We start from the raw sequence: 27,078 nt of genomic DNA on the forward strand, positions 1-27,078 counted from the left end.
CCTCCCCGAGGCGCGGAGCCCCGGAGAGCAGCCCGGAGCCGGTGAACCTCGACTCCGGCCCAATCAGCGGGGAGGGGCGGGGCGGGGGCGGGGCGGCGGGCAGGGGCGGGGCGCGGGGACGCCGGACCGGGCGGGGGGCGCGAGGGGCGGGAGCCGCGGGCTGGCCAGCCCGGGAGGGCCGGGCGGCCGCCGAGGCTGCAGAGGAGGCCGACATGGGCGATGGGGGCGCGGAGCGGGACCGCGGCCCTGCGCGCCGGGCGGAGTCTGGCGGCGGCAGTGGGCGCAGCCGGGATCTCGGCGGAGCGGAGGACTTGCGAGCTGACGCGGGCGGCCGGAGCCCCAGGGAAGTCGCCGGGACCTCGGCCTCCAGCCCTGCGGGGTCCAAGGAGAGCGGCGCGGACAGCGACGGGCAGCCCGGGCCCGGCGAGGCGGACCACTGCCGCCGCATCCTGGTACGAGGTAAGGGGACAGCCTGCCCGGCCCCTGCGCCCCCGCCCTGCCATCCCGGGCACCGACCTCGCTGAAACCTCCGCTGCCTACTGGGTACAGCCATTCGTTCACCGTTCGGCCGCTGTTCGGCCAATATTATTTAGAGTGTCTATTGTGTGCTGGACACTGAGCCAGGCGCAGGGGACAACGCAGCTCAGGAGAGAAGTCCCCGTCCTCCCCTTGCAGCCTCCGCTCCTCGGGCCCCCCTCACCTAGGCCGCCCGGGCTGCTCTCTGCGCGGGGGCAGAGGTGGGAGCCCGAGGCCGAGGCTGGGGGCCGAGTCCCCGGCCCGCGCCCCCGGGGCAGGTGCGGAGAGGAGCTTCGCGCTCGCTCCGCGGGGCAGGACGTAGAGGGAGCCGAGCGGACGATCGCGCAGGGCCGGAGCCCTTCCCGCCTCCCGCGCAGCCTGGCTCCCCATCCCCGGCCGCCCGGGCCCGCTCGGGTCGCGGAGGGTGCGTGCGCGCCGTGCCGGCTCCCGGTCCTCGCCGAGCCGGGGCCCAGCTGGCTCCGGCGCCGCCTTCTCCCTGCCCAGCCGCTCGCGTCCTTCCCTTCCTCCCTGGCCCCGCCATCCCTGCGCCGAACTCGCCTGCCCAGCAGGGCTTCCTGCAAGCGCTCCGGGAGGCCGAGGCCCCCGGCTCCGAACGGAGGGCTGCTCTCTCACTCCATCTGGGCCTCGCCCAGTGAGACGAGAGGAGGAAGGAGACTCCGGGGTCCTTCCCTCTGCCCTTCGCCAGGCCTGACCCGGGCCTGAAGTCGGTCGCTCCCACCACCCCGGAGTAACGGCGTGCCAGAGCTCCCTCTTCGGATCGCTCGCTTGGCTTCCTCTCGCTGACTCTTTCAGCCTCTGCTTCCCAGGCCCTCTCCGGAAAGCCACTGTGCCTCTGGAAGCCCTGGTCAGAGCTGATTTCCTGGTCCTCTTCCTGGGAGGTCCGAGCTCATCTGGGGCTCTGGCCAGTCGCCTCCAGTGGCCGGGTGGCTTCCAGAACTGGGGTCGAGTGAGCATAGAGCAGCCCAGTAGGGTGGTGAGGCATACTTGTTTTGAACACAGAGAACCTGGCTTCCCAAACACTCCTGGTGCCAGGTGTCCTCACCAAGGAGACCGGGTGCCACCCCTGACGTGGGGTCAGGCGCCAGTCAAAGCAGGTACACCGTCAGGAATTCCACAGCAGGTGTGTGGACCTGTTGGGCACCTGGGATTAAATTAAATTCCATTCTGTAGGGTCTGGGTTGTCCTGAGCCAGCTTGGTTTCATTAAGGGCATCCAGATATAGAGAAATGAGTCCCTCAAATCCACACAAGCCCCTGCCTATGATATTACATCACACATCATCTGGGGATGGATGGACGTTTCCTTCTGCCAGGATAATTGAGTTCTGAGCCCACCCACCACCCCCTTCATTCTATTAACGTGGTGCATTGAACAAATAAAGTGTACGTATAGATGTCAATGAAACAGCTTTCTGGGTGTGGACTCAGAAAGTGGGGGTCAAAAGTGGCCCCTTACTCTGTGAGGTGGGACTTCCCAAACCGAGCAGAGACGAACTCCCCTTGTATGTGGGGCGCCCTGAGTACGTTTTCCGGGAGTGTACTTTCATAAACATATGCACACATGCTGATGCCATTACATTTGGAAAATATAATGGAAATATTAGATGTAAACCACAGAAGATGTATTTATGCACTTAACAAAATCAACAGCAAGTGAAGCCCTCACAAATCCCTCTGCCCTTCCCCATTTAATGATGAGGAGGTTATTACAGGCCTGAACGGCCCAGGATGTCATTTACCACTAATCCCTCCTGGTCAGGGTCACCTGCGTCAGTCACTGGCAGCCCCACCATGGTGGCGCGGGTGGGGCTTTGATAAAGACACAGGCCAGCACTGGCAAGAGGAAGTCACAGAACCTTGGCACCGGGATGACTATCCCTCCACATACTATGCAGTTTCGCCCTTGACTTTGAGGACACATTCACCCAAAGTACCTTGGAAAGGGGACTAGGGGTGTATATTACTTGCCCAGCATGCTACCCTGGCTTCCATCCCCAGTATAAAAGCGAAACAATGCAAAAAAAGGAAAAGGCAGAAGGAGGCCTGAGCCTTTCTGGCCCTGGTTGCTACTGGGGTAAAGGCCGTACTTCTGAGGGCCCTCTGGGTAGCAGAGCTGTTGAGGGCTTCCTTAGGCACTGGGAAGGCAGGGGAGGGCTTGGTCAGCGAGTTAACCAAAGTTGGTTTAGAATACTGGCCTTTACAGCCTTTTGAACCTGAACCAGTTCCTTTGTCTCCATGCCTGTCTCCTTGTCTGTACAAAAGGCCCCACAGCCCTTACCTTGAAGGGCTTGCTAAGAATGACCGGTGCCCCTCTGTAATCTGCAAATGCCCAGTAGGGTCTCCACAAATATATGTTGGAGGAAGGAGGGGGTAACTCCGTGGTGACCCACAAACCTTTTGTAGCCAGTCAGGCTGGGGTAGTCCAGGCCTCTTCCAACTCACCCCCACAACGCAGGAGATCTCCTGGCCCTGGATCGGGGCTTGGGTGTGTTAGCAAGAATGGGCTGGTGGTACAAGAGAATCTGTGACACCTTGCAGTCTACCCGGTGGCCCTACCTGGTCCCCTTTGAGACCTGCTTTGGCCAGACTCAAACAAATCTCCTGCTGCCCCTGCTAATACAAAATAGAGAGCCCAGAAGGCGGACTTCCCACCCTGGCTCAAAATGGAGGCTGCTTCTAGACACCCGCACAAGCAGGGCCACCAAGATGACCGCAAGGACCCACAAGAGATACCTCCGACATATTGAGGCTCCAACCTGGGCCCAGAGCGCAGCAGGGTGGCCCGGGAGGGGTGGGGGTGGAAGGACCCTTGGGTTTTATATTCGCAAAGGGCACACCAACCGCAGGCCCGGAGCAATCTTAAGGAGCAGGCCCTGGGCGCGGCGGCCCCAACCCTACAGTGCGGACAGCCCTGTGCTGGCCTTTTCGGTGGAGCCGGGATCCTGGGGAACAGAAGGCCTCAGACAACTCTAACCCCTAACTCCCTGCAGCCTTGCAATCCAAGCTCGCCAGCGCTCACTCCGCCGCGCCCATGCGCGCCCCAAATTAATCCGGACGTGAATTCAACAACTCATGGGTAGATCCGTGAATGCGCGCCTGCGCTCCTAAGGACTCCCAGGCCCCGGCGTTTGCTCACCCAAATTCTCCCCGCGCGAGCGGGCCCTGCGGATCGGATCTGGAAAATCCGGGTCAAGACGCACCTTCCCGCCGCAGGGTCTGGAAGCCTGAGGGCGAGATAATGTAGTGGCCGAGCCCTCCGAGGACCTTCGTATCCATCCATCCATCCATCCATCCGCCCACAGCACACGCTCCACTCGGAGGCTGGGGTCCAGAGGGGCACGCAAAGTCCCGGCCTCTGGCTCCGGCCGGGCACTCCCGTCGTGGGGTTGTGGGGAGGGAGAGGGATCACCTTGGTGTGGGCTGCGTGGCTGGGGAATCCAGAACACTTTCACCCAGCGGAAAGGCTCGCACCCGGCAGGGCCCTACCTCCCAGGGGCGTCCACAAGCGCCACCCCAGGGGCCGTGGCTTCAGAGGCGCCGCCTGGAAGCCGACTGCTGGGGAAGACGCCCCTTCAGCAGCAGGGTCTGGGGCTCGGTGCCGCCGGGCATCCGCTCGATTTCCCTTGAATTTCTGGCAACCGTTGGGCTTAGGGAGTCTGGGCCCGGCCGCAGGCCTAGCTCAGACGAGCAGGCGTTTTGGCAGCTAAGATGGGGTCCAGTGTTACATCAGAATGAGCACTGGACTTTGAGACCAGGCCATCGGGTCTCTGCGAAACATGGGATCTTAGACTCAGTCTGTTGATAGATCAGATAACATAGGCCCAGACCCCAGGTGGGGTTTGAAAGACACTTAGGGATTTTTATACTATGTTTTTAATTTCATCTTTTGATTTTAATGTTGTGGAGAGTATTAGGTTTTTAATTTCTTTTTAAGATTGCTTTGCTTTATTTTTTTCCTTTGGCTTCATTTGTTTTTGACAGGAGACCCACATTCTCTGTGGGTGTAGGCCAGAGCAGTCATTTGGGGTTTGGGTCTTCCTAGTCATCTGCTTCCCACCGGGCCTCACCCCACCCCAGAAGCGGGGCCTTGCTGGTGTGTGTTGGGCCCAGTCGTCTTTTTCAGGGGAGGGGATTGGATGGTTCCTCCCGTGCCATTTCTGCCCTTTTGTGCTTGCATGGACCTGGCGCCGGTGGAATCCACACACACATGCACACTTGTGTACGCACACACAGGACAGAACCCCAAGTAGCACCTGGCGACTCTGCAGGTCTTAGAGGACAAGTCCTTTGAAGCTAGGACGGTGAGTGGGCACTGGTGCTGGGGAGCTGCAGGCGGTCACTGAGGCTGGATACCTGGGTGTCTACACCCGATTCCAGTCTTCTGCTCTTGGCACGGTCTGTGCGGAGACGCTGCAGGACAGGAAGCCTTTCCTCCATTACCTCCGGGGCCCAAGCCCTTAGTGATGGTCTTTTTATGTTTAATTTGGGAAGGGGTGGCGGCGGGGGTCGGGGGGGGGGACTTTGAATTTGGCCTTCAATTTTCTGTTTGCTTAATATAAAATAAAGATTGCCCTGCCTCTCCTCCGAGAGGAAAGCTGCAAGGCCCTAATGGAGACCTGCACCATCAGGGCGGGGACCCTGGAGTCATCTCTCTCAGAGCCTTGTCCTCACTCACTAGCTGACTCATTCCACAAACATAAATGTGCACCTACTCTGTGCCCCCACCGTAGAGGCTGACGCTGGGGAGGAGCGTGGCTCCTGACCTGTTCCTGTGGCGCGGAGCCTGGGGCTGAGCTCCAGGATGCCCAGCCAGCTTCCCTTGTGCTGCTCGGGTACCAGGTAGGAGATGGAAGTCGCGCCTGCCAACTCACGTGATTCCCCAGATGCGTTCTCACACAGAAGGCACGCAAATATCTGTTGAATCAATAAAAGGAAACAAAAATAAACAATATCGCGTATTTCCTGATGTACAAAGTGGCCAGAGCTCTTACCCCTGGAGATTGTAAGTTCTAAAATTACATTTATTATTATTATCATCATTAGTATTACTATTGTTAATTTTTATTTTTGAAGTTACCAGGTCCTATGAAATGGCAATGGTGGGAAAATACTACATACTTGTTAAGATATACACCTTTATTTTTGGAATTCTGTGCACCACAAAACTTTGGGAACCGTTGAAACACAAAACCAGAAAAACCTTAACCCCCAGCCCACCCCATCCGCGCCACAGACAGGCGCCGGTAGCTTGATCACCTGGCCTGGGAAGGCTGCTCTGGGCGGGTAGGACTCGGAGAAACGAGGAGAACCGAGAACGAGGCCCAGGGAAGCCCAGAGCGGAGCGTGGCTGTGTGCGGAATGCCCTACCCGGTCCGGGCAATACTCACTAGAGGGTAGAGAGAGATACGATAAATATGCGCCGAGAAATATGCACCGGTGCCGGTTCCAACCACCACCACCACCAACAACAACATCAAGACTTGAAAAAGCCTGGCAACTGGTTCAGCGTTTTGCTGAAAGCTCTGACCCTTCCGAGGATCCCTCATTCCAGAGTCCAACACACACCGGAGAACCAGGGTCCGGCGGGGGACACCCTGAGCGGTCCAGCCGGGCTCAGAGCCTCACAATGTAGAAAAGTATATAGAGAATTTAAATCTAAAAAGTAATTCACGCTAAGGCTAAGCGGAGCAGACGCAGCGGGTAACCTCAGCTACTTGGGAGGCTGAGACAGGAGGATCAGAGGTTCTAGGACAGTCTCAGCACGCAGTGAGACTCTCATTAACCTGGCGACACTGTTCCAAAATAAAAATAGAATCGGTAACCGGGAGTGGCGGCACAAGCTCGTAATCCCTACTTTGGAGGTTAAGACAGGAGGATCGCAGTTCAAAGCCAGCCTCAGAAATTTAACAAGATTCTTAGCAATCTAGTGAGACCCTGTTTCCAAATAAAAAATAAAATCGGCTGGAGGTGTAGCTTGGAGGTAATATGCCTCTGGGTTCAATCCCCAATATAAAAAAAAAATCAGGCTGAGGGTGTACTTCAGAGGTAGAACATCTCCAGGTTCAATCCTAGGTACCACAAAAAATAAAATTAATAAGAGCTGGGAATGTAACTCAGTGATAGGGCGGCCCGGGGTTCTATTCCCAGTTCCAAGAAAGCAAAAGAAAGCAAAAGGGAGGGGGGAGGAAATGGAAGGGAAGAAAAGGAAGAAAGGAAGGAAGGAAGGAGACCTGCTTCATAGAAAAACAACACCAGGCCAGGTGTGGTGGCACTTGCCTGTAATCCCAGCTATTTAGTGGGCTGAAGCAGAAGGATCATCAATTTTAGACCAGCCTGTCAACTTAGTGAGACCCTGCCTCAAATTAAAAAATAAAAAAGTGCTGGGAAAGTAGCTCAGTGGTAAAGCACCTGTCCAGCAAGCACTGGGTTCAGTCCTCAGCACCGCAAAGCGAGGCTGGTAGGTGGCACCCAGAAATTGCAACCATTCCTGTTCCCGCCAGGCAATTTTTCCATGGTCATATACAAACATAAATAAAAGCAGAATAACATTGCATAGGCTGCTTTGCAATTTACCTTAAAAAAAAAAAAAAGTGAATCAGCAGTGATCATGTTTTCAGCTGTACCAGTTCCTGGAGCTCCTTAGGTTGGGGGAAGCTTATATCCCCTAACCTCTGAAAGGGTGCTCTGATTATTCTTCCATAATAGAAATGCTGGAATGAATTCCCAAGGCCAGGAGTTTCAGCTCTTTTTGAATATTTCCATAGATACCTAGCAGCATTTCCGGGGCTTCAAAGAGTTTACACACACAACTGGTACCTTTTCATTTAATTGTAAAATAGGAAATTAATTCATCAAAACATTGTTTTAAAAAATACAACAAAATATATTTTTTTAAGTAAAAGCAAAAAGCCTCTCCTGTCTGTCTCAGATCACCCCGTTCCCTGGGAGTCCAAAGGCAACCATTTATGTTGTTTTCTAATATGTCCTTCCAGATAACATTTTGTACAAGTCTATGTAACTATATTATTTTTCAAACATATCTTGAAACATCATTAATATCTTGTTTATTTTTTTTACAGATTTATAGTATTCCCTTTATGTGGACTGGGTAGATGATAATGTATGTTATAAATATGTATATGTATGTATGTGCCCTGTTGGTGAACAAGTTAGCTTTTTTTTTTTTTTGGTGGTCCTGGGGATAGAACCCTTCTACCTTCTGGCTACACTCCCAGACCTATATTATTATTATTATTATTATTATTATTATTATTATTATTATTATTTTATTATTATTATTATTATTATTTTGGTGGTACTGGGGTTCCTGGAAGCCCTTCTACCTCCGGGCTACACTCCCAGACCTATTTTATATTTTTATTTGGAAACAGGGTCTCTTAAGCCAGCAAGGCTGGCTTCGAACCTGCACGATCCTCCTGTCTCCGCCTCCCAAGCGGGGGGATTACAAGCGTGCGCCACCACGCCCCAGCTACAAGTTAGCTTTTTAAAAAAATCTGTTGCCATTATATATAATGGTGCAAAAAATAAATTTGTTCCTTGAACACTTCCACATGTATGGGTACATCTGTCAGAGAGTTTGTAAAAGTGGGTCACTGGGTCAAAGGATATCTGTATTTATAATTTGGAAGATAATGTCAAATTGCCCTCCATCCAGTGGTAGCAATTTGCACTCCTACCAGCAATGCCCCCAAAGTGCTTCTTCCTCTAAATTTTGCTGAGACCGATCATACTGTACATCTTGATAGACATTGTGAAATTATTCTGTGCAAAAAGTTTAGTAACTTATCCCTCTCTCTTTATCCCTCCCTACACTGAACATTAGACATCTTTTCATCTTTGTCAGTCTTATAAGTAGGAAACAGTACCTTGGCAGTATTTTACCTGTTCTCCTTTGACACTGAGGTGAAGCTTCTCTTCATGTTTATTGCCCAGTTGTACTTTTCTGCTGTTATCTACTAACTCGTTTCCTTTGACCAATTTGAATTTTCAGTACCCTTTTCTTGTTGAATTGTAAAATGATGTCTTATGAACAATATTCCATTCCTTTCCATATATTGCAATATTTTAAATTTATAATTTATCTTTTAACTTTGTTTATAATATCTTATTTTTTTTAAATGTAAACATCATTTTGTGGGGATGAGTGTGTCCTACTTCCAAGCTGTACCCCTAGCCCTTTTTGGTTTTGTTCTTGTTTTAAATTTTGAAACAGCGTCTCATTAAGTTGCCGAGACTAGTCTGGAATCTGTGATCTTTCTGTCTCAGCTCCCGCCGCCCCCCCCACCCCCCACCCCCCCGTACTGAGATTCCAGGCCTGCGCCCCACATCAGGCTCAAACTATAAATACCTTTTAACTGTTAAAGCGATTCATACTGTTTTGCTGTGTTAAAGCAGAAGGTTCCCCGTCTCACATAATACACTTTCACTCCCAGCATTTATCTCCCAAACTTTCTCTAGTCATTGAAAAAAACACAAATATGCAAGTTATATGTTGCAAAAAATGGGATCTTCTTGCAAACTGATTTTTTCTCATTTAACAGATATCAGTGGAACTCTTTATATTCAGAACTGCTTCATTCTTTTGAACAGTAGAAATCATATAATTTATTTAACAATTCCCTTTTGATAAATATTTAAGTTGAGGCTGCTTTGCCACTATAATGAACAATAATGTAGTGAACATCTTTGTATCATAATATGAACTAATTTTTTAAAAATATCATTTATAAGTTAATTTGGAAAATGCAGTAATGGGTTGGTTATCTTATATTAAGGATCCATTGTTAATTTTTTGGGTAATATATATATATATATATATATATATATATATATATATATATATTGTGTGTGTGTGTGTGTGTGTGTTCCTGGAAATTGAACTATTCTACCTTTGAGCTACACCCCCAGCCCTATTTTTTATTCTTTGTTTTGACACAGGGTCTCACTAAGTTGCAGAGGGCCTTCCTAAGTAGCTGAGGCTGGCCATGAACCTCCAATCCTCCTGTCTCAACCTTAGAGATATATATTTAAATATTTATGGTAAATTATATGATGTCTGTGATTTCCTTGAAAACATATCAATATAGAAAAGTAGGATTCTTCCTAAATTTATAATGGTTTAACTTGGGGGATAGGTATATCAAAGTTCAATATACTATTTTGATATTGCATATGTTTGAAATTTGTCATAATAAAATGTTTTAAGTAATCAGAATCATTTCACATATACATGGTATGATTATAAATAAGTTCCTAGAGGTGAATTTTTGTGTGTGTGTTCTAAGGACTGAACCCAGAGGCAATCTCTCTTTGAGCTACACCTCCAGCTCTTTTTATTTTTTATTTTGAAACAGGGTTTTACTAAATTGCTGAGTCTGTCCTAGAACTTGTGATCCTCCTGTCTCAGCCTGCCAAGTATTAGGCTTAGAGGCGTATGCCACTAGCACCTGGTTTAGAAATAAACTTCGAATATCCAAGTTATGCCTTTAAAGTTATGAGAGGTGTTTCCAAATTTTATGCCAAATAGGTACTAATTAATATTCATTGAAATTGAGTATAAATATATCATTTTTACCTCCTTCCAACCCAAGATATACTCAAACTTCTAGAGGAAAATATTTTCAAATAAAAAATATATTTTTATTAGCATGTGATAATGAGGCTATTTAATATATCTATTCTTTAATTTTCTCTTTGTTGAATTATTTTTCATATATTTTTAGTCATTTCTCTTGTTTTCTTACAATTGAAAATGCTACTTATAGAAGGAAATGAACCCTTTTGCTGTGATATGTTGCACGCACCCTCCAGGTCTCTTATTATTTTTAAATTTGCTTGTGAGATTATTTTTTCTGAATTGAAATTTTATTTTATTTTTTATTTTTATTCATTTATTTTTTTGTGTGTGTGTGTGGTGCTAGGGATTGAACCCAGGGGCATTCTACCTCCAAACTACATCGCCAGCCCAATTTTTTATTCTTTATTTTGAAACAAGGTCTCACTAAGTAGTGAAGGGCCTCAGTAAGTAGCTGAGGCTGTCTGCAAACTTGTGATCCTCTTGTCTCAGCCTCCCAAATACTGGGATTACAAGCATGTGCCCCCAAGCCCGGCTTAAATTAAAATTTTAACTGTGATCACATCTAATGATTGTTTCTCTTTAAGCTTCTAGATTTTGTTTTCTGATTAGAATGATCTCCATCCGGGTGTATTCATTTCGAGTCACCCCTCATGCCATTTTGGCATGGGGCTGTATTTCTATTTTCTGTATTTCTATCTTTCTAATAAACTTCTTTAAATCTTAAAAAAAATAATGATCTCCATCCAAAGTTTAAAACTCTGTACATACATATATGTACACACACACACACACACGTGCACACACACACGTGCACACACACACGTGCACACACACATCTCCCTCTGGGAAACTGGTTCTGGGGCACATACACACCCCACCCACCCTCAGATGCCAGACATGGTAGCACATGCTTGTAATTCCGATACTTGGGAAGGCTGAGACAGAAGAATCGAAGGTGCGAGGACAGCCTCAGTAAGTAGTGAAACTCTCATCAAGCTAGTGAGACCCTGTTTCAAAATAAAAATAAAGCCAGGCGTGGTGGCGCATGCTTGTAATCCCAGCACTTGGGAGGCTGAAACAGGAGGATCGCACAGGTTCGAAGCCAGCCTCAGCTACTGAGTGAGGCTCTCAGCAACTTAGTGAGACCCTGTTTCCAAATAAAATATAAAAATAGGTCTGGGAGTATAGCCCGGAGGTAGAAAAGCCCCTGGGTTCCACCCCCAGTACCACAAAAAATAAAATAAAATAAAATAAGGCTAGGGTTGTAGTTCAGAGGTAGAATGCCCCTGGGTTCAATCCCCAGTACCCACCCACAAATGGTGTAGGATTTGCATAAATTCTAAACACACCCTTGCATGTCCTCCAGGATACTTTAATATTCTCTCTCTCTCTCTCTCTCTCTCTCTCTCTCTCTCTCTCTCTCTCTCTCTCTCTCTCTCTCCATTGCTGTGGACAAACCCAAGGCCATGCTCAACTAGGCAAGTGCTCTGAGATCTATACCACTACCACCCCCCATAAGGAATTTTAACAGCAATCGCATTGTATTTGTGGATTAGGAAAGGAAGCCTTTGTCTCACTTAAAAATCAGCACAGTAGCAGCTTGTTATTAAAAAAAAAAAAAAAAAAAAAGATGATCCCTGTGCTAGATAGGAATTGAAGGCAGGCGCTTTCAGGAAGTGTGCTGGGAGAGGTTCAAATAAAGGCTTTGGGACAATATTCACTTCCCCTTCACATCAAGAACTTAATGCTTTTTTCTCTTTCTTTCTTTCTTTCTTTCTTTCTTTCTTTCTTTCTTTCTTTCTTTCTTTCTTTCTTTCTTTTTCAGTACTAGGGATTAAACCCTGCCAGGGGCATTCTACCTCCAAGCTACAACCCCAGCCCTACTTTTATTCTGTAATTTGAAACAGGGTCCACTAAATTGCAGAAGGCCTCACACAAAGTTGCCGAGGCTGGCCTTGAACCTGCAATCCTCCTGTGTCAGCCTTCCAAGTACTAGAATTACAAGTGTGTCCGGCTTGAATTTACCCTTCTTTGAAGAGACCTGACAGGGGAGGGCAGGGCAGGGGCAGCAAAGGCTTGAGCATTTTCACCTATCAGTACCCGAAGAAGACCCTGGAACAAACTGTCCCTCCTTCCTGGTGCTTCCCCTAGGCTCCATCCAGAAAAGGAGCGATTCAGAGAAGGGGCCATGTCTTAAGAATGAGCTAGAGTTTTCTGCAGAGGCAACCCCACATCTCAGAGGCTTAACCAAAACAAATGCATTTCTCCCCATAAGAAGGATCCATCAGGTAGTCTCCCCTCCTGCTCCCAGGACTGTGACCACAGGGAGACAGGGGGCGGCAGTGCACACACACTGCGCTGTCGTGTTGGGTTTGGGGAGGGAAAGAAATTGCCCCCAAAATTATTGTCTTCTTTAGTTCTCATCATAATCGCACCTATTTTTATTTTTTATTGAATCATTCTGAATCTAGTCTCTGTCTCCCTCCCCAACACAAGATCCAAGACGACAGGACTTTGTTTATTTTGCCCATTTCTATATTTCCCAGACTCTAAAATAGTACTTGGCGCAAAGTGGGCATTTATTAAATATGCTGAATGGTTGAATATCTATGGTTGTTTTATTTATACAAATGGGATACTATTATATATATTTTATAGATGACTTTCTTGCATTTAATGTCAGTTTATATATTTATAGCCTTATTCTTTTTCATTGCTATATTTTTTGGAGATACTGGGGTTTGAACCTAGGGGTAATCTACCTCTGAACTACATCCCGAACACTATTTTATTTTTATTTTGAAACAGGGCTTCACTCGGTCGATGAGTCTCACTGCTTGCTGAGGCTGTCCTCTAAACTACAATCCTCCTGTCTCGGCCTCTCAAGAGTACTGGGATTACAGGCTTGTGCCACCACGACTGGCTAATCGCTGTATTTTATAGTATGGATGTACCATAATTTTTTCAGCCATTTTCCTTGCGGGTAACATTGAGGATGCTTTTGAATTTTCAATATTTTGAGTAGTGATACAAAAAATAAAACCACTGCTACATGTACCATGGAGCACTTTAGCCTGTGTTTCTCTAGGACAAATACCCACTAAAATAAAATCGCTGGAACAAAGTTATGTGCATATTTATTGCTGATAAATGCAGTCTTAAAAGGTTATAACAATTTTTGGTCCTACGGACGGTGCAGGGAGTGTGGATTTCCCTGCAGTGCACCATAGCTCTCTCAATCACCTCTTAATAATGCCGTTCCCATGTCGTGGGAGATAAACGGCTTCTGCTGCTGCATTACCCTGATTCCTGTGCAGCCGTGTCCATCTTTTCATATATTTATTAGCCACTTGGTGTCGTTTTCTGTGAATGACCCAGATACATTTCTTGAGCCTCTTTTCTACGAGGCTATTTCCCTTTTTTTTCTTTTTAATCATGTATCGCCAGGCATGGTGGTGCACACTTGTAATCCCAGCAATCAGAAGGCTGAGACTGGAGGATCGTAGTTGGTAGACAGCCTCAGCTACTTAAGTGAGGCCCTTTGCAACTCAGTGAGACCCCTTTCAAAAAAAATAAATAAATAAGGGTGGGTTGTAGCTCAGAGGTAGAATGCCCATGCGTTTCATCCCCAGTACTGCGCAAAAAAAAAAAAAAAAAAAAATCATGTTATCAAGCTAGGCATGGTGGCACATGCCTATAATCCCAGTACTTGGGAGAATAAGACAGGAGGATCACAGGTTCAAGGCCATTCTCAGCAACTTCGTGAGGCCCTTCACAACTAGTGAAACCCTGTTTCCAAATAAAAATAAAATAGGGCTGGAGGTATAGCTCAGAGGTAGAATGTCTCTGGGTTCAATCCCCAGTCCTGCAAAAAAGAAAAAATCACTTATTGAGTTAGGGGTGTAGGTCTCTGGGAGAGTGGTGTGTGTTCTGAGTTGCAAGAGGGAGGAGAGAAAGAAAAAAGAAGAAGCAGGAGGAAGGGGAGAGGAAGAGAAATTATTGCTTGCTTTTAATCGCATTTTTCATATTCTGAGTATTATTTCTTTTTTGAAAATATTTAGCCAATTTACTCAAATGAAGGAAGTTTAAATGATACAGAAATGAGAAATATTAGAGATCTATATATAATAAAAAGTGAATATAAATTAGCCAAGTCCATGGACATTTCCAGGTAAGCACTCATACAAATACATATTCACTTCTTTTATTTATATATAGATAACATATACATACATGACATGAGCATTCTGGCAAAAAAAAAAAAGAATCAGAGCTACTGAAAAGATTCTAAAGTTTTAAAAGTAGTTTGGAATATGTTTCAACAACATTCTATATGAATGTTGTTAAAACCCCTGAGTTTTTAAATTATTTTTTGGTGGTACTGGGGTTCCTGGAAGCCCTTCTACCTCTGGGCTACACTCCCAGACCTTTTTTATATATTTTTATTTGGAAACAGAGTCTCCTAAGCCAGCGCGTGCGGCTGGCTTCGAACCTGCGCGATCCTCCTGTCTGCCTCCCAAGCGCGGGGATTATAAGCGTGCGCCACCACGCCCGGCTAAAACCCCTGATTTAATTCCATGATTTTATCATACCAGAACTGTAGTTGGTTTTAATTTGGTATCACAACACATTGGCTTATTAATAATTAAGGCATTTTTATACCCAGTATCTCAGTGTGAACAGAAAAAAAATTTTTTTGGTGGTACAGGAGGTAGAACCCAGAGGCTTTCTATCTCCGGGCTACACTCCCAGACCTATTTTATATTTTATATTTTATATTTCATATATTATTTAGAAACAGGTCTTACTAAGTTGCTGAGAGCCTCACTAAGTAACTGAGGCTGGCTTTGAACCTGTGTGATCCTCCTGTCTCAGCCTCCCAAGCACGGGGATTACAAGCGTGCACCACCACACCTGGTGTGAACAGAAATTTTTAATATTGATTATTTACTATTATGTTTTAAACTTTCAAAGTCTTTCAACATAAGAAAATAGCTGAATGCATTTAAGTGTTTTTTTATAAAACACAATAAAAAATTAATGATGATTGGTCTTTGTGGTTCCTAGTAATAAGTCCTGTCTTGGTTTTCACATAATAAATTACATCCTCGCCGGGCGTGGTGGCGCTTGTAATCCTCGCGCTTGGGAGGCTGAGACAGGAGGATCGCACGGGTTCAAAGCCAGCTTCAGCTACTGTGGCTCTCAGCAACTTAGTGAGACCCTGTTTCCAAATAAAATATAAAAAAGGTCTGGGAGTACAGCCCGGAGGTAGAAAGCCTCTGGGTTCCACCCCCAGTACCACCAAAAAAAAAAAAAAATTACATCCTCATATAGGACTGCACAGTAGTTCTTCAACAATATGGCCAGATAGCCATGAAATCCAGAACGCAGCAAAGGCGAGCAATTCCGTAGAGCACTTCCTGCTCATTGAAACCGACGCTGCTCCTTCAGGATAGTTTTCCACCTCAGTGTGAAGCAGATTGTTAGGTTTTCATGAGTGGTTTTATTATGTGGCTTTTTAAAAGAAAAAAAAAACAGTTTTTATTTCTCCTGTAGTTCACAGTTCTTAGACCTATTTTTGGAAATCGTATAGTCCAGGGATGCTCTGAATAACCAAATGCTCTTAAGTAGACGAAATCTCTCAATGCGACTGTAATAAATAAGCATCCACGTCCTTAACTATAGTGCCAGTGTATCCTGAAACCGAGGTAAGATGGTGCTCCTGTCCCCACAATCCACTTAACTATTGTTTTAAAATCTTAGTATTTCCGTCATTTATAGTTTCTGATTTAGATGATACTTGGAGGCCTATCTACCCAGCAGCCAAGTGAGATCTATTGCTTTTCCTCCTGTAAGCTATTGGGGAGCACAGGCAGGCAGGCAGTCTACCACCACTCCAAGACCTTCCATCCTCACCAAATAAGCTACACGTTCAATTACTCTCTTTCTAGAAAGTTAAAGCTACATTCAATCTCAAATTCCTGCTGAACAACACTCAGGCCATTGTTTCATGGTCCTGAAAACCTCAGGGGAAAAAAAAAAAACACATTATATTTTGATGGCGGGCTTTCTGTCTATGAAGGACCAGAACCACTGGAGTTAACCAAATATGTTCCACTATCAGGGCGTAATTTTTCAGGCATGTGCCTGCACACTCCAGTTCATTCTCTTTATTTGCCTCGTCATAGCCCCCACTTTTAGAGGACTGGGTTTTTTTTTTTTCTTTTTTCTGTAACAAGGTCTCAGAACAGGCTGATGAACTTTCTTTTTGTGGTAGATCACCATATGTAGTTTATCTGGGCTTTTCACAACATGTCCAACTATAATTCTATTTATGTAAACAGCCAACTGTTTTGTATATCTTAACCTCCTTCATGTTCTTATTGGTGAAATTAGAGATCCTTTTTCTAGGAAGATCAGTGGACTGATTCTCAATATTATTACAAAAAATCCGTTTTTAACACTGTGGGCTTCAGACGCCATAATCTCTGAAGTAGCGGCGCCCCATGGTGCCGAGGCTCTCACACTCAGCCCGGGGCTGAGCAACCACGCGGACAAGCCTGGCGCGTCCCTCACTCCCACCCGGCCCCTCTCACAGCCACTCTGTGGGGGTTATTTCTTTGCCTCCTTTAAGAACATTTTTCTCAAACCTATTTCTTGGTCTCGGTGCTTTTCTCATTCGAGTGTTTAGCTTTAATCCTCAGACACCCTTTGTGTTCCCTTCCCAGCCTCCAGTTTTCTATCTTGCTTAGAAAGCTCCTAACAAGCCGGGCGTGGTGGCTCACCTTGTAATCCCAGAATTTGGGTGGATCGTGGCAAAGAATAAGACATAGGGCAGGGGGTGAGCTCAGAGGTCAAATGCCCCTGGGTTCCATCCCCAGACCCCAAAAAAAAAAAAAAAAAGAAAGCTCCTAACAAGCCTAGGGTTATAAAAATCTCCTATATTTTCTTATAATGCCTTTGTCATTTTGTACTCTAGAATTTGTTTCGTAATCTACTTGACATTTGTTATTTATGGTATGAGATAGAAATTTAATTTTATTCCAAATAGATAATTTAGGGTCACCAATCTACTTAACTCCACTTACCAACTAGCATTCCCTGTCCCCACTCAGAATGCCCTGTATCATAAACCCAGGCACAGCCGGGCGTGGTGGCGCACGCTTGTAATCCCCGCGCTCGGGAGGCTGAGACAGGAAGATCGCACAGGTTCAAAGCCAGCCTCAGCTACTTAGTGAGGCTCTCAGCAACTTAGTGAGACTCTGTTTCCAAATAAAATATAAAAAATAGGTATGGGTGTATAGCCCGGAGGTAGAAAGCCCCTGGGTTCCACCCCCAGTACCACCAAATAAATAAATAATAAACTCAGTCACTATATATACATGTGTCTAACAGTGCAGCCCTCTGTTTCTCAGTGGTCAGTCGAGCACCATCCCCATTTCTGTTATTTATATCCATATCTCATGTATTTATTCAACATTTTAGCATGATGCATTTTAAAATTAAATACTTTAGCCTCATCCTAGGCATGTATAATCATGGGTTTAAATTTTCTTCTAGAAAACATTAAAATAAGTGCATAACTGTTGAAACAAAAAATATAGTGTGACATTTTAAATCGTCTTAGCAATCTTGGCAAAACGCAGAGGTACTATGGGGAAACACTACAGTAGTATTTCCTCTAAGGAACGTGCCCGTCTCATGGCAGTCCATCACTCTAGCTTCATGGCATGTTTTTGTTGTTGTTAAATTTTTATTTTGAAATAATTATAGCCAGGCGTAGTGGCACACGCTTGTAATCCCAGCACTCGGGAGACTGGAGGATCACGGTTCACGGACAGCCTCAGCGACTCAGCGAGGCCCTTTGCAACTCAGCAAGACCCTGTTTCAAAAATAAAAAGACTAAAATAATAGGGCTGAGGGTGTAGCTCAGAGGTACAATGTCCCTGGGTTCCATTCCCAGTATGGAAAAGAAGAAAGAAAAGGAAGGAAGGAAGGAAGGAAGGAAGGAAGGAAGGAAGGAAGGAAGGGAAAAAAAAGAGGGAGGGAGGGAGGGAGGAAGGAAGGAAATAATTAATTATAGAGTTACCAGAAATTTTAAAAATAGTTCAAGAGAGGTTCGACATATTCATCGCGCAATCTAGCTTGTTCCATTGGGGGCATTTTACACATCTATTAGGAATCTTAGCACATTACCAAAACCCAGAAAATTGACTTGAGCATAATATAATTAACTGGACTACAGCTCTTCCTCATTTTTGTGTTCTTGCATATAGTTCTGTGATGTTTTATCACATTTAGTGATCCACATAATCAAAAGGGAGGAGGAGGAGGAGGAGGAGGAAGAGGAGGAGGAGGAGGAACTGCCAGACTAGTGGCTGTACCATTTCTCATTTCCCACCAGCAAAGTATGAGTTCCAGTTTTTTCTGCATCTTCCCTAGCCTTTGGTTCTCTGTTGTTAAAGTTGTTTACTGGAGGTTGAACCCAGGTGAAATCTACCTCTGAGCTATATCTCTACCCCCACCTTTAAAAATTTCTTTCTTTTTTTTTTTTTTTTTTTTTTTTTGGTGGTACTGGGGTTCTTGGAAGCCCTTCTATAGCCGGGCTATACTCCCAGACCTATTTTATATTTTTTAATTTGGAAACAGGGTCTCTTATGCCAGCGAGGCTGGCTCCAAACCAGCGCGATCCTCCTGTCTCCGCCTCCCAAGCGCGGGGATTACAAGCGTGCGCCACCACGCCCGGCCACCTTTTAAATTTTGAAACAGGGTCTCCCAGTGTTGCTGAGGATGGCCCTGGACATGCAATCCTCCTGTCTCAGCCTCCCAGCTACTGGGATTACAGTAGTGTGCCAGTTCTTGGTCTTTCTTTCTTTCTTTCTTTCTTTCTTTCTTTCTTTCTTTCCTTCTTTCTTTCTTTTGTGTGTGGTATTGAGGGTAGAACCCAGGGGCTTTTCTACCTCCAGGTTATACTCCCAGACCTGTTTTATATTTTATTTGGAAACAGGGTCTCACAAAGTTGCTGAGAGCCTCACTAAGTAACTGAGGCTGGCTTCGAATCCGCGCGATCCTCCGGTCTCAGCCTCCCAAGCACTGGGATTACAAGCGTGCGCCACCACGCCCAGCTTCTCGGTCTTTTTTAAGTTGTCTTTTCTGACAGGCTTTTCTCATCGTGGTCCTAATTCACTTTTCCGTAATGGCTAGTGATGTGAAAGAGCTTTCCACGTGATTTGTGTGCCGTGTTTTTGTATCTGGTGGCAAGTCTGAGGTTGCCTTGCGTGTATGGTGCCCCCGAGAGAAAGGGCTGATCTTGACCACTGCCTTTAGCTTTTGTAGGAAGAGGGAAGGGAGGGCCTGCATGGTGTGACCTCATGGTCAGGGTCTCAGGTCAGGAGCTTCAGGTGGGCTCTGGAAAGGTGTGTGAGGTATGGGGGGTACGCAGCCTCTAGCTCCAGGGGTGACAGTACTCTTCCTCCTACCCATGCCTCCTAGGACACACTTCAATACACCAGTGCCTGTGGAGATGGATTCACTGGGGCCATTGTGAGGACGTTCTGAGTCTGGTCTCACAATTGGTAATGAAGGACCCAAGCAAAGGAGACCGACCCAGTCACCATGTGGCCTCAACTATTACCTTATTTTTTGAAATATGGAAAGAACTGAACCTGGGGAGCTTGAGTTGTCCCAAGAGGCCTGTGGCTCCCGTGGCACTTCAAGAGCAGAGCCTTCGTCTATTTGATGGGTTGGGGACACCTCTGAGCAGTGAGCGTCCCCCAGCATGGCTCAGCTTCTCCCTGGGGCTGACTGAACTTGAAGGCGCTCAAGGACCTCTGAGATCAGGGGCAGGAGCTGTGAGCTGGGACCTCTGCGAGCCCACAGCACCCTGGAGGGATGACCTGTCCCCCTCTGGCACAGGAGCCAGGCAGGGTGATCATGGGTTGAGGTGAGGCTGGAGGCTCAGGTTTCCCTCCAGAGTAGGGATTTTTTTTTTTATTGGTACCAGGGATTAAACCCAGGGATGCTCTACCACCGAGCTTCATGCCCAGCCCTTTTTATGTTTTAGTTTGAGACAAGATTCTCTCACTAAGTTGCCCAGAGTAGCCTCAAACCTGTGATCCTCCTGCCTCCGCCTCCCAAATAGCTGGGATTATAGGCATGAGCTACCACTTCTGGCTATTTATACAGGGATCTTAAAAGTAGCACTGAGTCCCAGGGCAGCTCCTTTCACACGTTCTCCAGGGGAATGATGCACCCATCCAGAAGATTCCTTTTTTTTGGGGGGGGGGGTGGTACTGGGGGTGGAACCCAGAGGCTTTCTACCTCCAGGCTATACTCCCAGACTTATTTTATATTTTATTTGGAAACAGGGTCTCACTAAGTTGCTGAGAGCCTCACTAAGTAGCTGAGGCTGGCTTCGAACCTGCGCGATCCTCCTGTCTCAGCCTCCCAAACTCTGGGATTACAAGCGTGCGCCACCACACCCGGCTCAGAAGATTCCATTTTTAACCACGTCCAAAATCTCTTCATTGTAACCCGTGAACTGAACTATTAAAGATTACCCCGAAGGGGATATTCATAAAGTAAAATGAGGGTGTTTCTGGAATTTATAGCACGCGGTCTATGTGACCTTGAGTAAATTACTTAAAACATATTCCTCCCTTACCTCATCTGTAAAATGGGGATAATAATGGTTCCAACTTCACTGAGGCACTGGGAGGGTTAAAGTGCTGGAGATGGTGCCTGGCACAGAGTAAGTATTGCAGAAGTATCAGCTATTCTGTGAGCAGGCTCCACCGCTAACCCGTCAGGCTACATTGCAAAAACCAACTGTGCGCGCCCCCTGGAGGCGGCTGGCACTCCTGCAATTGTGGAGTGCGGGCAGTTCCTGCAGGGCGGTCTCCAGCTGAGCTCCGAGCTTTACGTTGCCATGAGCTCAGCTATCAGGCCATGATAGCCAGATAGACCTAACATTTGTACGGAGTTCCATTCACAGGTACATTCCCATTAGTTACAACACGTGCACCAGGTAGTTAGGAAGCGGGGCCCAAGGAGGGTGAGCAACGTGTCAGGGGCCCCGCAGCCTGCTCAGGTCAGAGGAGCTCCTCGTGAGGTTCTCAACAGGATGCTTGTCCATAGTCAGCAAGTGCACTAACCTGGTTCCCTTCATGCCCCCTGCAGACGCCAAGGGGACCATCCGGGAAATCGTCCTGCCCAAGGGCCTGGACCTGGACCGGCCCAAGCGCACCCGCACATCCTTCACCGCAGAGCAGCTCTACCGCCTGGAGATGGAGTTCCAGCGCTGCCAGTACGTGGTGGGCCGCGAGCGCACTGAGCTGGCCCGCCAGCTGAACCTCTCTGAGACCCAGGTACGACACGGACCCAGGCCCCTCTGCTCCTGTCCCAGCACCCTGGAATTCCCCTGGAGTATACAGCTGTGGGTCACTACAGAGACCCCCAACTTTAGAGGAGCTCAGACATGCATGCAGGAAGAGACTCAGAGCTACTGGCCAACCAGAGCAAATGCAGTACCCACAAGAGACAGCTTGTAAGTGCCTGCAGCAGGGGCCTGCCAGTGCTAGGCCCCTGGGTGGGATCTAGCAAGCAGAGGGACGTGCTCAGTACGCAGGGAGCGAGCGGCTTGGGGGAAGGGCAGGGAAGAGGAGCTTCCAGAAGAGGTGGTGAGAGGTTGGCTTGCTGGGGAGAGGCTGAACCTGGGGTGTGAACCAGTAGCTCCAGCCACTCAGGAGGCAGAGGTAGTAGGATAGCTTGAACCTAGGAGTTCAAGGCCAGCCTGGGCAACATAGGAAGAGCTTGTCTCAAAGAACAAACTAATGAAAAAAAAGGACCTGGGGAGAGAGGAAACAGTACAGTTGGGCTGAGGACCTCTCACCTCCCCATCTGGGCCCTTTCCCACCCTCCACCCCTTTCCCTTCATCTTAGGGTGACTCCGGCCCTCTTGTGCAGAGGATGGGGTCTGAAGGCCCCCTCCGCCCAGGAAGCGCTGGCATTATAACCATAGTATGTTTAACCCTGAGGAAGAAACTTTTATAAATGGATCACCCCAGCCAGGCATGGTGGCACATGCTTGTAATCCCAGTACTCAGGAGGCTGAGACAGGAGGATCCCAGGTTTGCAGCCAGCCTCAATAACTTAGTGATGCCCTCCACAACTTAGCAAGACCCTGTTTCAAAATAAAGAATAAATAGGCTGGGGGTGTAGCTCAGAGGTAGAATGCCCCTGGGTTCAGTCCCCAGTACCGCAATAAATAAATAAATAAATAAATAAATAAATAAATAAAGCACCTCCCCTATATGAACAGAAACACTTCAAGCTGGTACTAAATCTATAATAATAGATAATACTTAGTACTTACACACGGCAGACACTAAGTGCTCTGCATATGTTAGTTAACTAATTACCCCCAATAAACATGTGATGCAGCCATCAACATTTTTCCTCCACTTAACAGAAGAGGGGAGGTTATGTCCAAGCTTATACAGCTAATTAGTCCCAGAGCAGGGATATGGATAGAGCAGTCTGACGCCTTTAGGCTTCTCGTAACTGGGGCCCCTTTCCTTGAGCTTCTCAAAGAACAACTCAGAAGTCAGGCACCCTGGCCTACACTGATAATCCCAGCTACTTGGGAGGCTGAGACAGGAAGATCGCAGGTTTGAGACCAGCCTCGCCAACTAAGGGAAACCCTCAGCAATTTAGCAAGACCTTGATTCAAAATAATACATAGAAAATAAGGTTGGGGGTACAGCTTGGAGATAGAATGGCCAGGGTTCATTCCAGCGCGCGCGCGCGCACACACACACACACACACACACACACACACACACACAAAGAAGAAAGAAAATAAAACTTTGCTGAGCACCTGCTATATCCCAGGTGCTGTTCTAAGACAGCAGGGACATAGGAGAGAACAACCTAGACCAGCACCTGCCCCCGCAGCTTAACACCTAGGAGGGAAAGACAGCGCTGCAGAATGCTAAGTGCTAGGAGGGATGTGCAGTGAGGTAATGGCATAGAGACTCGGGGGAAGGCTTTTATGGACGTCACCAGGAAAGAGATGGCCAGAGGAGGAGCCAGAAGAGAAGTCAAGGCCAAGGAGGGTAACTGTGAAGACCTGGGGGTGGGACCTGGCATGGAATCTTCTGGCATAGGGGTGCCTAAGGCCAGTGTGGCTGGCAGTAGAGGGTAATCGGGTGGGCAGGGTAGGGCAGGGCAGACCATGCTGACCGTAAGGCTTTGAAAGGAGAGCATCACAGACCACCGGCACTTTCTGGAAGCCGCTGGCCGGCATCCAGAGGGTGGATCGCAGGGGCCGTGAGTGGACTGGGTTAGGGCTCCGACTTGGTGCATTAGCAGCGGTGGCAGACTGCTCTCGGACCTACCCCAACTTGGAGCTGCAATGCCTTAGGTCTCGCTCATGGGTTGCATTCCCAGGGCGAGGGAGAGGAGGTGGTTTGGACTTGAACACCTGGGCGAATGGTAAAACCCTTCATACAGCTGAGGGATTGTGAAGGAGCAGGGCAGTGGGTGTTTCTGAAGTTTAAGATCCAAGTGGAAGGGTCAGGAGGCAGCATGTCAGATCTTGGGGAAGGGCTGGGTTTTCTCTCATTTATCTGAGGGTCTTGGTCAGGACTCTTTGGGTGAAAGGAAAAGATTCCTTCTGGTGAGCTCAGATAAGGCATCAACTATGAAGAGACTTAAAAAAAGACAAAAAAGAAGACCTGATCTTGTGGAAATTCAGGAAGAGGAGCCATAGTGCGGATGGGATTGGGAGTCGGGAAGCGAGGGTTGTTTTGGACCAAGAGTTTTAGCGCCAGGTGCTCTCAGAGGGTCTCCAGTGTCCCACTGAAGATGTGGCCCACCGCCCTCAGAGCACTGGCTCCTCTCTGCCCTCTCCTCCACCTGCAGCCAATCAGTACTGCTACCCCTTCCCTGGACACCAGGAGGCCCAGGCGTGGGTTTTCTTTAACAGGCAAAGAAAACGCTGAGCTTGCCTAGGACCTGCCTTCATTCCCAGACTCTTCGCAAATCTCTATATGGCCCAATTACATTGAGTCATGTATATATTTAAGTAAGCCCACCTGCAGAACCAGGTGTGCAGAACAGCAAGGCCCTTCCCTCTGCTCCCACCAGACAGACTGATGGCTTCATTCCACCCAATGCAGGCTCAGTGAGCAAGACAGCTGACCTCCGCCGCGGACCTGCCCAGACCCTGGGGCTGTGCAGCAGTGGAGGCATGGGGCCAGGGAGTCCTCATGGGACCTCACACTTGAACCCTCAGAAGAGCCCCACCCATTCTGGTCCCCCAGGGGGACATGGATGAAACACTTCTCAAGTCAGGGAACAGGGATAGTCCTGCTTCCTCCAGTTCTCCTTGCTCTTAGAAACCTGATACACTTGGTCATCATGCTTTATTTTAAAGAGAAAGTTGGAGCCAGGCATGGTGGTGCACACTTGTAATCCCAGTACTTGGGAAGCTTAGACAGAAGGGATCTCCATTCAAGGACAGCCTTAGCTACTGAGTGAGGCCATCTGCAACTTAGTGAAAACCTGTTTCAAAATAAAGAGTGAAAAGCCGAGCGTGGTGGCGCACGCTTGTAATCCCTGCGCTTGGGAGGCAGGGACAGGAGGATCATGCAGGTTCGAAGCCAGCCACTCTGGCTTCAGAGACTCTGTTTCCAAATAAAAATATAAAATAGGTCTGGGAGTGTAGCCCAGAGGTAGAAGGGCTTCCAGGAACCCCAGTACCACCAAATATTTTTTAAAAATAAATAAATAAAGAGTGAAAAATAGGGCTTAGTGTGTAGCTTGCAGGTAGAATACCTCTGGGTTCCATCCCCAGTACTGCAAAAAAAAAAAAAAAAAAAAAGGAATAAAATATAGGGCTGGTGGGTGTGACTCAGAGATAGAATGCCCCTGGGTTCCATCCCCAGTACTGCAAAAAAATAAATAAATAAATAAATAAATAAATAAATAAATAAAATATATATAGGGCTGGGGTATATAGCTCAGAGATAGAATGTCCCTGGGTTCAATCCTCAGTACAAAAAAGAAAGAAAGAAAGAAAGAAAGAAAGAAAGAAAGAAAGAAAGAAAGAAAGAAAGAAAGAAAGAAAAGAGAAAGTTTAGTGTTTAATTAAGGCAGTGTTTCTCAAGGCATGCTTTGCAGAACCCCTCTAGGATTCTTTTTTTGTTTTGTTTTTGGTACTGGGGTTCCTGGAAGCCCTTCTACCTCTGGGCTACACTCCCAGATCTATTTTTTATATTTTTATTTGGAAACAGGGTCTCTGAAGCCAGCGCGCTGGCTTCAAACCTGCATGATCCTCCTGTCTCTGCCTCCCAAGCGCGGGGATTACAAGCGTTCGCTACCAGGCCCAGCCCCTCTAGGATTCTTAATAAAATAGATGCCTGTGCCACCTTCAGCCCTAGTCCTAGTCAGATTTCAAAGGAAAACTCCACAACCCTATTTCAAAATAAAAAGTAAAATAGGGCTGTGGATGTAGCTCGGATGTAGAATGCTCCTGAATTCAATCCCTAGCACATGTGCGCGCACACACACACACACACACACACACACACACACACACACACATTGCCAGGCAAAGTGATACACAAGTTTGATGCCAGCCTGGGTAACTCAGCAAGACCCTGTCTAAAAATAAAAATAGTCAGGTATGGTGGCACATGCCTATAATATTAGTACTTGGGAGGTTGAGACAGGAGGATCACAGGCTCATGGCTAGCCTCAGCAACTTAGTGAGGCCCTCCACAACTTAGTAAGGCCCTGTTTCAAAAATAAAAAATACAAAATAGGGCCAGGAGTGTATCTCAAAAGCAGAATGCCAGCACTGGAAAAATTCCATTTCTAGCCAGGCATGGTGAATGCCTTTACTCCCAGCTACTCAGGGAACTAGGATGGGAGGGTTGTGAGTTCAAGGCCAGCCTGAGCAACATAGTAAGATCTTATCAGAAGAAGAAAAAGAAAAAAAATGAGAGCTTTCAATTTCTGCCAGGCCCTTTGCTATGTTCCTGGTTACTGGTCCATGTAGTCATAAGAAACCTATAAAGAGGCATTCTTATGATCCCTGTTTACTGATGGGAAAGCAGAGGCTCCGAGAAGTTAAGCAACTTGCTCCCTGTCACCCAGCCAGTTAGTTAAAGAAAGAACCGGAACGGCATTCAGGGCTGTCCGACCTCCGGTTCTTCTCCACTCTATCGTTCACTGCGTCTGCCAAGACACTTGCCAACATGCCCATTTCCCCACAGCTACTGTCTGAGAGCCAAGTGAGTTGAGATCGAGTTTTATTTACTTTTGTTCTTTCAGCACCTGGCAAGTATCGGATGCTTGATATTTATGTGTTATATGAATGCATGACCAGAGCACCAGGGTCAGAGCAGGAAGTAAGAAAAGACGTGTCTGCGGAGGAAGGAAAGGTGAGAGGCTGGCTCGGGTCCCCTCCCTCGCTGGCCCGGAGGACTTTGGCAGAGCCAAGCCAGGACAAACTGCCAAGTTCCGATACTGACGAGTTCACCAACTAGCTTAGATAAGAGCTGCTCCAAGCCGGTCATGGTGGCACACACCTATGATCCCAGTACTCGGGAGACTGAGACAGGAAGGTGGCAGGTTCGAGGACAGCATCAGCAATGTAGCAAGACTCAGCAACTTAGTGAGGCCCTATTTCAAAAACAAAAATAATAATAATAAAGGCTAGGAATGTAGCTTGGAGGTAGAATGCCCCTTGGTTCAATCCCAGTCAACACACACACACACACACACACACACACACACACACACATACACACACCACGAGCCCATTGGCAATTGTCCTCAGCCCTGCCCCAGGTGGCATCTTCCAGAACAGCAGAATAGATGGCGCCTTCCTAGAGCGGGTTACAAAACCCAGAGCCATCCTAGATACCCAGGCACTCT

General features: G+C 47.3%; 1 protein-coding gene and 1 pseudogene across 2 annotated transcripts in view; one reads left to right on the plus strand and one right to left on the minus strand.

Annotated features, from left to right (window-relative positions):
• Positions 1–212: 212 nt before the first annotated feature.
• The window catches only part of VAX2 (ventral anterior homeobox 2), a gene marked incomplete at both ends in the record, with an annotated part of 29,883 nt that continues 3,017 nt past the window's right edge, over positions 213–27,078 (plus strand). The window contains 2 exons of the mRNA XM_080711005.1: positions 213–459; positions 21,313–21,500. Coding sequence (XP_080567131.1) covers positions 213–459; positions 21,313–21,500 — 435 coding nt within the window. The remainder of the gene's footprint in view (positions 460–21,312; positions 21,501–27,078) is intronic.
• Positions 15,776–16,617, minus strand: LOC308274304 (KATNB1-like protein 1; annotated as a pseudogene). The gene has a single exon. The product of its transcript is annotated as a KATNB1-like protein 1 (transcript).

This window comes from Muscardinus avellanarius (assembly GCF_963383645.1).
Source record: "Muscardinus avellanarius genome assembly, chromosome: 15".
Lineage (NCBI taxonomy): Eukaryota > Metazoa > Chordata > Mammalia > Rodentia > Gliridae > Muscardinus > Muscardinus avellanarius.